Here is a 12,683-nt window from a genome sequence, read left to right on the forward strand (position 1 = left end):
CTCCCCCTCCCCCCATTCAGCCTCGGCCCCGGACACGGCCAACGGGGATAAAGGAAGATAAATGGCGAATAATGCTATGATAAATGAAGAATAATGCTGTGATAAATGCGTGACGGCCGAGGAGAAAGGGTGGGAGGGGAGAGGGAGAGAGGGAGATCGAGAGAAAGACGAGGGAAGAGGGGGGAGGGAAGAGAGGGAAGAGAGGGCAGGGAGAGGCGAGGGTCGAGGGTGGGGAGAGCGAATGAAGGGAGAGCAAGGGAAAAAGAGAGGCGAGGGATGGGGGAGGAGGAGGAGGAGGAGGAGGTGGAGAAGATAGGAGGAGAGGGAGAGCGAATGGAAGGGAGAGAGGAGAAAGAGGAGGGGAGAAGGGCGAGGGGAAACACATGGAACTTGAAGGGGCGGAATGAAAATAGGAATGGGACTAGGAATGGAGAGAGAGCGAGAGAGCGAGAACGTGATGACGAGTGACGGAAAGATTTGGAAGTGAGGGAAGAGGGAGAGGTGGAGAGGAACAGAGGAGAAGGGGGAAGAGAGATGTAAAATAATGATGAAAAACGGTGTGGCGGGGTTCAGAAGGGGGGGAGGTAAGTGTATGTGGAGGGGTTTCACCAAGGTTGTGGAATTTTAAAATAGTTTACAATTATTAAGTAAACAGAAGAAAACACGGGAAAAAAAGCTGGATGACTACCAAAAGAAAGGAGTAGAGAGAAAAGAGAGACTAGGAAAAGAGAAGCGAAAGAAAGAAGTCATTGGAGAAGGACAAAGACAGGGGATAACGAAAAGGAAGGGAAGAGCAATAATAAAAAGAGATGAAGAAAAACAACGCATTTAAAACAGAAGAGACAAGAAGAAAGAAGAGGTAAGGTAGGCGGGCTCAGGAGAGCATGAGCGGCGCATCCGGCCCACCCCCACCCTACCCCCCCTCGCCTCACCCTCCTCCCCTCCCCACCCTTCACAGATGGCTGTTTTGATAACTCGGCTATAATAAATAGTTGGTTATTTTTTAGGCCGACTCATTTGGGCCTGGAGCCGAAGAGTAATAATTTTAGCAATCTATTTTCCTCGCGGTAAATTATATTCCTGAACTGAACGGCCGTCAGAGCTGGGGCCTCCCTTGAACACACGCAGGTATGCACGCGTAATCATACACCCTTATCAAGACGAAAGGTCGAAACGCTATATGCTGTAAATACTTCTCGAATTCTCTCTCTGCCTTGGCTAAAGCACTGGGCCGAAGTGTTTGCAATGCGCACAACACATTCTTAAAGAACACGACCCCATGGCGTAACTTTCATGGTGATAATGACAAATAACAGTAATGGTAATGAGGATACTTTTCCACGACAGGCGAGTTGACAGAAATAATAATGAAGGTTTATGATACACGACGCTCAGCAGAAGGACGCGTCTCCGTTTTACGAAGGGAAGAATTCTAAGCTGGCAACCAGTCCCTTATCTCGAGCTAGATAAAGGGATGAACAATGCCCTCTTGGTTGGCGATGTTCAATCAAAACATTAGCCCGTCTTCCCTGCCAACACGGCCGCCTCCTCTCCTCTGGCTCCACCGGCAGTGCAGCCTAAACACATTTCACAAACATCGACGTGCTAACAAAAGAAAAGGTGTATATAGACACAAAACATTAACACCTTCCGCTGCTACTTTCTCCCGGTTCACGGTGTCTGTTCACGATCTCTCTCTCCTTCCCTCCATTTGAAGTGTACATGACAGACAGCACACAGAAAGAAAGAAAGAAAGAAAGAAAGAAAGACACACACACACGCACACGCACACGCACACGCGCACTCGCACACACACTACATAAATCGCCAAAGCTTTCAAAAGCACAAATAAAAAACCTGAAGCATTGCCAACCCTTTATGCGCGAATCATGTGCGGGCATTCACGTTCGAAGCCGATTTCCATAAGTAGAGGTGCAGGGCTCGCGCTAACAGACGGGCAGGTGTCTCGGCGCCCGCATAATGGCCGGACGAGCTGTGGCCAGGCCTGGCTGGGCACCGCGCGCCGGCCCTGAAATATGGGAGCATGGCCAGCCCGAACGCGGTCGGCCTGCTACTGTTGCACGGCAGATTTTTTGCTTTAATGAAAGACAGAGTGAGTGGAAGATGAAATAGGGGAGAGGGAGGGAGAAGAGAGCGAAGGAAGGAGGAAGAATAGAGCGAAGGAGGGAGCGGGAGAGGGAGAGGGAGAGGGAGGGGGAGGGGGAGGGAGAGGGGGAGGGGAGGGAGAGAGAATCCTTTCTAATTTCTTTCTCCAACTCAGGATATAATCGTATACAAATAGTTAAGAGTGTAGACATCCAGTTAATTAAAATATCGCTGATAAATATGTTGTAATTTATAACAGTCAAGACGCGCGCCAGCGTTAGCCGACACCTGGGCTCGGCCCTAAGGCAAACAGAGCTGGCTAAGCATGTCTAGTTAATAAAACGAGACATATATGCTTATATATTTTTAAATCAGGGACTCTGATATACATATACATAACGTTATATCTTGTATAATTGTTGTTCTTGCTATTAACATTATCATTATTATTATTATTATTACCATTAATGTGTATATATATATAACATATGTATAATACAAATATATATATGTATAGATATGTATATATATGTATATATATATATGTATATGTATGTATATATATATATATATATATATATATATATATATATTACCCATACATATATACATACACATTTACGTCAGTGACTACAAGTTTGTGTGTAATAAATAAAAGAATACAAATATCATACATTTACGTATCAACAAAATATATCTATATTTATTTATTTAGCCAACTGCATTATCATCCCAATCACTCCACAGAAACCGCCGATTCCCATCCCTAATTCTCAGAATGGGAGAGAGAAAAAAAGAATACCCTAATGTAACAGTAACCCCCCCCCCCCGGCCCCCTCCAACTCCCACACCCAAATACCCCCCCCCCCCTTCCCCTAGCTTCGGAACGAGCCTATGAATCCAGCGGACACAAAAAATCGAGACTACGAATCAGGTGCGACAGGAAGAATAACGACTGCGCCCGGGCCATCCATCAGCCGCCGCCGCGTTTACACCATACACGAAGGCAAGCGGTCGTCGGCCGGCGGATACGGGCAGACAATGAGACATATTTATAAAGACGACCCCATGCTGGACTTGCGCCGTGCGGGGACAAAGCCGCGGAAATGACAATGGGGCGAAAAGCGACGGTGACGACTTCTATACAGTAAAAGGCATAGTAATTATGATGAGACCAATGGCATAATGATGATAATGATGACACAGCCGCCGGGAGGGGGGCTTAAAGAGATTAATATTTTTGATAAGGCATTGCAGCCGTCCCTCTCGCACTCATCTATTCATATCAGGTGTAATGGTTATATAATAATAGACGCACTGAAAGGAATAAATGACTTGAAATTGCAAACTTGAATGGCTCTCTCTGAACAATACAAATGACCAGAGACTCAGTGGTGGCGGCGGCGGCGGCCACTCGGTGATTTTCTTTTTCTATCCCTTTCTTCTTCTCATTCACAACAAAATTGCTTGTCTAATACGTTTCTGTCGCTGCTGCTATTCGCCTTGCTCCCGGTATAACGCTAATAATGTTTATGTAAAATACAGACAGTCGTCCTGAAAAGTCTTGGGAGCAAAAACACCGCGAAGAGGAAGCCCCGGAGACTGGAAGGAGCTCCATTTATGCTCACCTTCATCGTTGGATGTAAGCAATTCAACGAGCATTTAATGCCGCCCTATGTATCTGTGCCGAGTCCCGTCTAGCACGCCTAGAGTGCGGCTTACCAGTCTGGAGGGAAAAGGGGGGCGGGGGAGGAGAGGTGGAGGAGGGGGGAATTCAGCACCAGTGCAGCCGCTGCCGCTCTCCACATGTTATCTGTTCACAATTCTGAGGAAAGTTAGTGTTGTAATTCCTACAGTCGCATCCGCTGGTATTCATAAGCTTGTATCTCTACGTGTGCAGTTCAAGTTAAGCAATATATAAATTATGAATATTTCACGTTCTCAACAGCAACTACCACTACCACTGCCGACCCTCCGTCTCTGGCTCCCGAAATTTCCTATGGGCATAACATGCTGCACTTGCCGGCGCGACTGCACGGCGAAGTGAACCTTACGACCCCTTAGACTTAAAGTCGGTCTTAGCTTGCGCGCTTACCTGATGCTTAGACACCTTGTCACGTGACTGGCAGCCATTGTGTAACTCTGCCATGTTGATATGCCACGATAGGTTATCATTTTCCATTATAATATAACGCTCTTAAGCACAATGCGATAAGACTTTTACGACTATCCTTGATTATGAGAACAAAGACTCCAATCCCACAACAAGACTTGAGCGACTTACGACTTCGTACACGCCGTCGACTCGGAACAGTGAGGGACTGTTCTCACACTGCTGAATCAACCTTTTTTATTGCAGTTATGACACAAAACAATAACATTCCACTAGACAATAACATTCCGCGATAAAGTAGCACCCTTTTGCATCCCCCCTCCTCCTTCCCAGCAACATTCCTTCCATCCTACTCTCATTTGCATTTCTCTTGCTCCTAATTTTCCTCCCCCTTACACCGCTTCCCCTTTTCTATACCGCCATGGACGTGACTGATAATACGCCTAAATACATTCTTTTTCCTCCCCCACCTCGCGTCCTCCTTCCTGCCCCCACCTTCCCCTCCCTGCTCACCCCCTCCCCTCCCCGCTCGCCCTTCCTCCCATCCTATGCGATAAGGCTGACCAATATACCTCCGTAACAATACCTCACCTTAATTCCTTCGGCCTCCCTAACGTAGCCACCTGCCCGTATGAAGATATTAAATATTCGTGCACCCTAATCATGCCGAGACCGGAAAGGCAAAATTCTCGGTAATTCCCCCCCTTATTCTAACTATTATGATTTTTAAAAACGTGTTAAGCGTATGCTTTTTGGAACGTGAAGGAACAAGGCGAGGCCGGTAGCTAAGGTGCGGGGTGAGAGAGGGGAAGGAAGGAGGGTGGGGAGGGAGGCAGGCAGGGAGGGCAACTTCCGTCTTCTCTACCACAGGTCCATATAACGGCTTCATTCAATCTCAATCTCTTTCTCCCCCCCTCTTCCCACCCCCTTTCTCTCGTTCTCGTTCTCTCTTTCTCGTTTTCTCCTCTTTCTGTCTCTCTCTGTCTCTGTCTCTCTCTCTCTCTTCCCCCCACTTTCTCTCTTTCCCCTTCCTCTCTCTTTTTCCCTCTCTCTCTCTCTTTCCCTCTCTCCCCCCCCCCTCTTTCACTCTCTCTTTTTCCCCTCTCTCCCTCTCTTTTTTTCCCCTCTTCTTCCCCCCCCCCTCTCTCTCTCTCTCTCTCTCTCTCTCTCTCTCTCTCTCTCTCTCTCTCTCTCTCTCTCTCTCTCTCTCTCTCTCTCTCTCTCTCTCTCTCCCCTCCGCTCCCCAATGCCTCCGGCCACCTTCGTAATGTTGCAAAAACCCTTAGCTAATTGTTCGGCCCCAAAAAGGAGTTTCCCTAGAACAAGTGCCACATCTGTATTCCCCCAAGCTACTCTGGCCAACGTTAGTAGGGCGTTTAAGCCAGGGTTTCGGTAAGGCTGTTAATTAAATCTTTACTGCACTACACCGCACGTTGCATCGCCAAGTGCTCTGCTGGACGTCGTCATTAACTGCTATTTCAATTCAGTCCTTAGCCAAGCTTCAAAATGGAAACTGCACTCCGCTGCAACTTGCAGAAACAGCACAGCCTATATAATCTTGTTCGCTTCAGTGTGATACGTCATCTTCATCGGACTGCATCTCAACATTTCTTCATTGTCTAAGGAGATGGATATCCTTTGGCCAGCGTGGAAATCGTGCTCTTTCTTCACGTCGTGCACGAAGGCGATATCGCCGACGTTGAACATCGTCTGTGTCTGCCTTCTTGATTTCCCTCCTCCGTCGCTTCCTTTCCTCCTCCCTCGTTTCCATCACTTTATCTAAATCCACCCGTTTTAATCTCCTTCAAACATGGACAATAAAAGGTAATTTATTAAGGTTTCATCGCACCGCTATCATCTTTCATTCTTCCTGGCTCATTGTTCGCGACAAAGGAATCATTAGCAATATAATAGTGTTAGCGGGTGCTCGAACCGCGCCGATTCACTGCCTCGTTCGCAGCTTCGACCACTGCAATCGCCTTCCCTCCCCCTTCCAGCCTCAGCCCCGCCCCCCTCGCTCGCCAACGTTTGCGCTAACGAACCTATGATGATCTTATTAACGACAAACTTATTTACGTCTGCAACGACCGAGGTATAACGACCTAGTTTAACATGATTCACGACCGTGTCCGAACTCCCTCCGGCTCCTCTGACGACACAACGCACGACCGGTTTTCCCCGCGCATGATCCGCGCGGACCCGCGCCGCGCCGCCCGTAAAACAATAACCGGACGTATTCCATAATGCTTATTACATTATTATGCGTCTGATAATTGTCTTGGACAAGTTAAACCATCTCAAGTTAGCGAACAGAGTTACACTTGATATAACAACTTAATGTAATCCAGCCGGCCGTGTTCCCTAGTTCAAGCGAGGCAATAACAATAATTAGACTGCAGCGCGAGCGTACATCCAGCCCTTGCTTGTACCCACACATGCCGAGTGTGCACACCTTAGGCGAGTGATGCGCTGGGGAGCATGGGCCCATCAGCACGGAGAATGGCCGCAAGCAGTGTGCAAAATGAAAGCGAAAACTGGCGAAGAGCTTGCAGAATGCCGGGGAAAAGAGAATGACTATGATCTAAAATTGATTTCGAAACTTCAAAAGCAACAAAGAAGAATAATGAAGGGTACATCCTTGTAGAGAAAATCACTAAACGACACAAAAGATGAATGGCAGTAGTGTATCACTCGCAGAAAGAAGTGAGAAACAGATAGATGAGGAGTAATAAAGCCGTAAAAGTGGGGGCGGGGCCGAGGAGGAAAGCCTGAGGTTCCGCGGAGCAGGAGGGGGCCGCAGACGGACGGCTCCTCGATGAAGATGCGACACTATGGCGGACGGCGGACAGGGCCACGGGGACGTGGACGAACAAAACGAAGAAAGTGGCATGAAAGGCGATGAAGGTAGGGAGCGAAGAAACAAACGCACAAAAATATATACGCCAAGATTCCCAACGTCCAAAAATACGCATGGGATTCAAATTCAATCTACGAAAACGTATTATATCAATTCATTCTACCGCTTGAAGAGTCATTACAAAGGAAAAAGAGAGATTATATTTCTCAGACAGTCAATAGAATTTACACAGGCGACCCCTCACCCCCATGGAATTGGGAGGGGGGGGGGGTCGCACGAGCTTCGAAGACACGCCGGCATTCCTCAAAGAGCGGCCATGATACGTGCCATCTGTAATATTCAAACTCTGCCCTCTGTCACTGTCATTGGTTATGAAGACAATTTTTCATCGACAATTATTAATGACTCCTCCCTAATCAAGATTCATCAGTTACCTTGAAAGAAAAAAACTCATTAATCAGGATCCCCAACCCCTAATAAATATTAAAAATGTAAAATCTATTAAACAATAACAATGACTAATCATGGGGCATGGGACTCCCCCCCCCCCCCCCAACTCCTATTCCGAGGATCTCCCTTTCCTCCCTCCCTCCTCCCCCCTCCCTCGCCCACCCCTTTTCCCTTGGGACCAAGCTATCCGGCCTGTGCACTCGCTCGATCTTTATTTCTTGTCGTTTCAATGTATGTCTGCAGTGTGTGTGTGTGTGTGTGTGTGTGTGTGTGTGTGTGTGTGTGTGTGTGTGTGTGTGTGTGTGTGTGTGTGTGTGTGAGAGAGAGAGAGAGAGAGAGAGAGAGAGAGAGAGAGAGAGAGAGAGGGAGAGGGAGAGAGATGACCTTCAGATAATTCCACTTTGCTTCGTATCCCTTCCCTTGCTCTCTCGCCCCCGCCCTCCCTCCCCCTAATCTCCATCAATTAGAACCTTGGCTATTACATCCTCTGCTAGGGGAACGACCCATCGTTACGGCCGCATTTGCGCAACCCGAGGCATCCTGTGCTCATGCGATCATGAACACGGCCGCTTATGCAGAGGCTGCGCTCAAGGGATCACTTTAACCGGGCGCGCCGGATACGGAGGCTTCGGGCGCCGGCCTGCGCCTGCACGGACCGGCCGGATTATCAAGGCCGTTGCGGTATCGGCTTCGGCTTCGAAATAATCGATCAACTAATAAATCGGAACGATGAAATCGACTCGACCAAATTTATCGAGACGAGATCCGCCCTGAACGGCTATGCATTGTTTTGCTCAGCCTGCTTAAATCAAAGAAATAAATTGGAAATTTCCCCGTCATTTCAACAACTCCTCTCATCGCATCATGCTATAACCTACAACAATTGCCTGGAAAACTTATCAATTTAATCCATAAATATATATCAGGGAAACCGTGCACCCGATAATCACCCTTACGCATGGGCGACATAAGCCACAATATCCTAATGTTCGGATATTAGCTGTTCACCGGCACTCAGACACACACACGCGAGCGCATACGTACACACACACACACACACACACACACACACACACACACACACACACACACACACACACACACACACACACACACACACACACACACAGCAGAAATGGAAGTCATCTCTCCTACCCGAAAAAAATGATACAACAATGATAATTCCTGTATGAAAAAAAAAAAAAAAAATACAATATGCACGACTTATCAAAGATAGAAAAAGGTACAGAGGAAAAATTTAACACACCCCGTTACATAAATCATATACTACAGGATCGAAGTCTGTGCATAATTAAATCCAGTCTTATTAATACAATAAACCGCATTATGAAAATCGATATCTGCGCCTCTGTTTTCCCTCCATTCAAACCCAGAGAGCGAGCGCAGACTACACCCTACACAACTGACAGTTATATTCAACTATGCTAAAAACAATGGCATACGCCCACAAACCACCCTGCCGCCCACTCTCGTATACCTTCAACACAACATACTCGATCCGTTCTTGTTTTCTCTACAGTATACATTAGGCAGAATCGTACGCTGTGAATAATTTTCAACGTAAACTATAAAAAAAAGTTTGATGCATTAGTTATCGTCGTCGATAAGGGGAAGTGAAGTTTAATTCATTTGTTTCCTGTTGTTTTCTACGCGGTCTAGTAGTACTATTAACTAATTATGTACTTTGTACGTTAAAGTTCTTAAGACTGGGCTACGACGAAATCCAAAGGTTTCTAATTCACTACATACATTTTTCTACGATTACATATTCACGTGCTAAGAGGCAGGAGAGCAACTCTACAACCCTCCATGAAAAAGGTAGTATAGGAGGGAAAAAAAAGTTTATTTTTATGGTTTATATAGAAGTGTGAAGTGGACGCATAAACAATTTAGGTCATAATGAACATCTTTGTTTACAATATACGGGTTGGAATTCACAGACACCACTTGAAGAGGTCAAGCACCTCGAGATGGATTAGTCATTAGGGAGCGCAGCGTCGTCGCTTCAAGAACGAGAGGAAAAAGCTAAACTTTACAAAAAAAGGGGATAAACCTTCATCGACGAGAATTATGGCCAGCATTAAGCCACATTAAAAACTCAATCGACAAACGAAACTAATCTTACCCTAGCTTAGCACCACACAGACTTCCCTCGCGAGCCAAATGGCACTCGCTGGGTCTCGAGTGATGGTGGCGAGAATTCCAACTCGATATGAATTTTCTTCAAACTTCCTTTTTTTTTTTAAATTAAACTTCATTGCGAACAATAAACGGTAGTATTTTCCTTAAGTTCATGATAATGAAAGCTTTCAATCACGCACGAAAACAAAACCGATATTCATAAATTAGAGATCTAAAATATTAATCCCCTTACTTCCTTTGTTATGATGCAACCGAATATATTTCATGAATGTCTGAAATATGCACTATGCCTTTTGCAATACGTGATGTGCCATCTGATACGCCGAACTACGCACCTTCGTCAAAATACTTTCCGAAATATCCAATCCACCAACTAAGAGCTACAGTCAGTATTAAAGGATTGTAAGTGTAAAATAAACAAAAAAGGGAAAGGGGTCAAACCAAATGGAAAATCAGTCTAAACCAAAAACAAAAAATCAGGAATCTGAACAAAGACATGTAAGAGATGTAAATGGGATAAGAAAACAATGCCTTAGGAATAAAGAATAAAAAATAAGAATACGAGTGCTCATCAAAAAACGCCTTGATAAACTTTCTAGCGTAAAGGAAAACGAAAGAAAAAGAAAGTGAATTCAACTTTAACAGAACGAAAGAAAGTAATATAACTGAATAGCAAAGAAATAAATAGCATTTTTTTGGTGAGCACAAATCCTATATTCCTCAACTTCGTGACGTCAGAATTCTATAGCTTCAGAGGCATTTACTCCATTACACTTCATTATTGGAAATCATTAATATGCACTAAATTCCAAGTTGATTTAATTGTCTCAAGAAAATGAAAACGAGCACACCAAGCTCCGCCCATATACACAACTCAACTCTAATGGCCTCGTTTCGAAGGAATATCGTATTAGGAAATACAATTCTATCGGAAACTACCACCACTCAGATAAGGCCTGGAATGAACACAAAGAAAACGGGGCGTGCTCGGCGTGCCAATATTTATGTGCGTCACTTGACCTGCGCCGGCGGCCTGCTAGAATGATGACGTCACAAGCTCCGACGTGTACTCACCCGCCATCGAGGTTCCCATCCAGTGGTGAGAGGATTCCAGAAGCTTGGCCTGTAGGAAGGAGAGAGAGAGAAATAAAAATCAGAGCCTGTATCTCACAGAAACCTGATATTAATTTAATTAAGAACATCTACACTAGGAAATTAATTCATTTCCCCATTTGAGGCAATACAAGGAGAGAGAAAAAGAAAGGGGTCTAGACAATGCTGTGAAATAATAGTTTGGATTCACTTGCAAGATTTCGAGACCGTTAAGGTTTCTACAGGAGATCAATATTCCATCTGATCGAGGAGAGAAGTTCTAAGCCTCGTGGCTTAAAATAGATTACAACCGTTATCTTTACTTTCATATAAGCCACTTTAATTACAATTGGTTACTCGCGATAAAATTAATGAAGAAATAGACGTTATCAGTCTCTCGTATCTACTCTGTAGAAGATAAGAGATGCCATAAATTTTGCCTCCTCGTACCCTCATGACCTCTTCTTCCTCCTCCTCCTCCTTTCTTCTCTTTATCCCCCAAGAAAAAATAATACATGTCAGAGTAATAAACAGATCGCACACAGACACCTGCCCACACGTACACAAAGCTCCTCGAGTGCATAGGTATGTAATGATACCGTAAGCATTACTTCCGGCGTCAGGGAACAAGAATGATCATAATCCCTCGTCTCGCACAGCGACCACAACAGCATCAGACAGGGATTACCTTTGGGGACGCCCTAGCGCTGGGACGCGTGCGTGTCCGACATGAAGTATTCATCATTAAGCCTTTGTTTCTAGTGTCTTCCATCTTCCCTTCCCTCCTCCCTTCCTTCCTTCCTTCCTTACTCCCTCCATCATCTTGGCCATCACCTTCTTCGAAGCCTGCCAGCCTCCTTGTCTCGCGACACCCATAAGACATGCCCGATCCCCCCCCCTCCCCCATTTTTAAACCTTGCTGTGACAGGCACTTCCCGTGTCTACGTGAACCGTGCCACTAAACGCAAGTCGTGACGTCACTATGGGTAATATATGCAAAGACATGTGTTTTCCACGTACTGGCTGTATCCGCTGCTCAACTTGTGTCACGGGCGAACAAGGCGGAAGGAAGGGGGAGGGGGGGAGATTAGGGGAGGGAAGGAAGAGGGGAGAGGGAGAGGGAGAGACAGAAAGAGAATGAGAGACAGAGAGGGGGGACAGATGAAAAGAGGGAGGGAGGCAGGGAGAGAGAGAGAGAGAGAGAGAGAGAGAGAGAGAGAGAGAGAGAGAGAGAGAGAGAGGGAGGGAGGGAGGGAGGGAGGGAGGGAGGGAGAGAGAGAGAGAGAGAGGGAGGGAGAGAGAGGGAGGGAGAGAGAGAGGGAGAGAGAGAGGGAGAGAGAGAGGGAGAGAGAGAGAGAGAGAGAGGGAGAGGGAGAGGGAGAGAGGGAGAGAGGGAGAGGGAGAAAGAGGGAGGGAGAGAGAGAGAGAGAGAGAGAGAGAGAGAGAGAGAGAGAGAGAGAGAGAGAGAGAGAGAGAGAGAGAGAGAGAGAGAGAGGGAGGGAGAGGGAGGGAGAGGGAGGAGAGAGAAAGAAAGACAGAGAGGGAGAAGGAGAGAGGTAATCATGGTGCAGCCTCTAGGTCAAACGGCACCCCTCCCCCCCCTCACCACTCCTCTCTCGTCCCTCTCCTCTGCCACCATCTTCCGTTTCCCCTCCTCTCCCCCTTCTCTTTCCCTTTCCCTTCCCCTTCCCCTTCCCCTTCCCCTTCCCCTTCCCCTTCCCCTTCCCCTCCCCATCACTCCCTCTCCCCCTCATTCCCCTCGCGATGTCGCCTGAAACATAACCTAACACCTGTCACGGCGGCGGAAACCAGGTGTCGCGGGCGCCTGGCTGGACGTTCACGCGGAAGAGAAGAACAAAAGACTAAGAGAGAGAGGGAGAGGGAGAGGGAGAGGGAGAGGGA

General features: G+C 46.6%; 1 protein-coding gene across 9 annotated transcripts in view; it reads right to left on the reverse strand.

Annotated features, from left to right (window-relative positions):
• The window catches only part of LOC125030521 (muscle M-line assembly protein unc-89-like), a 344,127-nt gene that overhangs the window by 76,148 nt on the left and 255,296 nt on the right, over window positions 1-12,683 (reverse strand). For all 9 annotated transcript variants that reach the window (XM_047620591.1, XM_047620590.1, XM_047620589.1 and 6 more), the window contains one exon: window positions 10,764-10,812. In XM_047620591.1, the coding sequence (XP_047476547.1) occupies window positions 10,764-10,812 (49 nt within the window). The remainder of the gene's footprint in view (window positions 1-10,763; window positions 10,813-12,683) is intronic.

This window comes from Penaeus chinensis, chromosome 11 (genome assembly GCF_019202785.1).
Source record: "Penaeus chinensis breed Huanghai No. 1 chromosome 11, ASM1920278v2, whole genome shotgun sequence".
NCBI classification, from domain to species: Eukaryota; Metazoa; Arthropoda; class Malacostraca; order Decapoda; family Penaeidae; genus Penaeus; species Penaeus chinensis.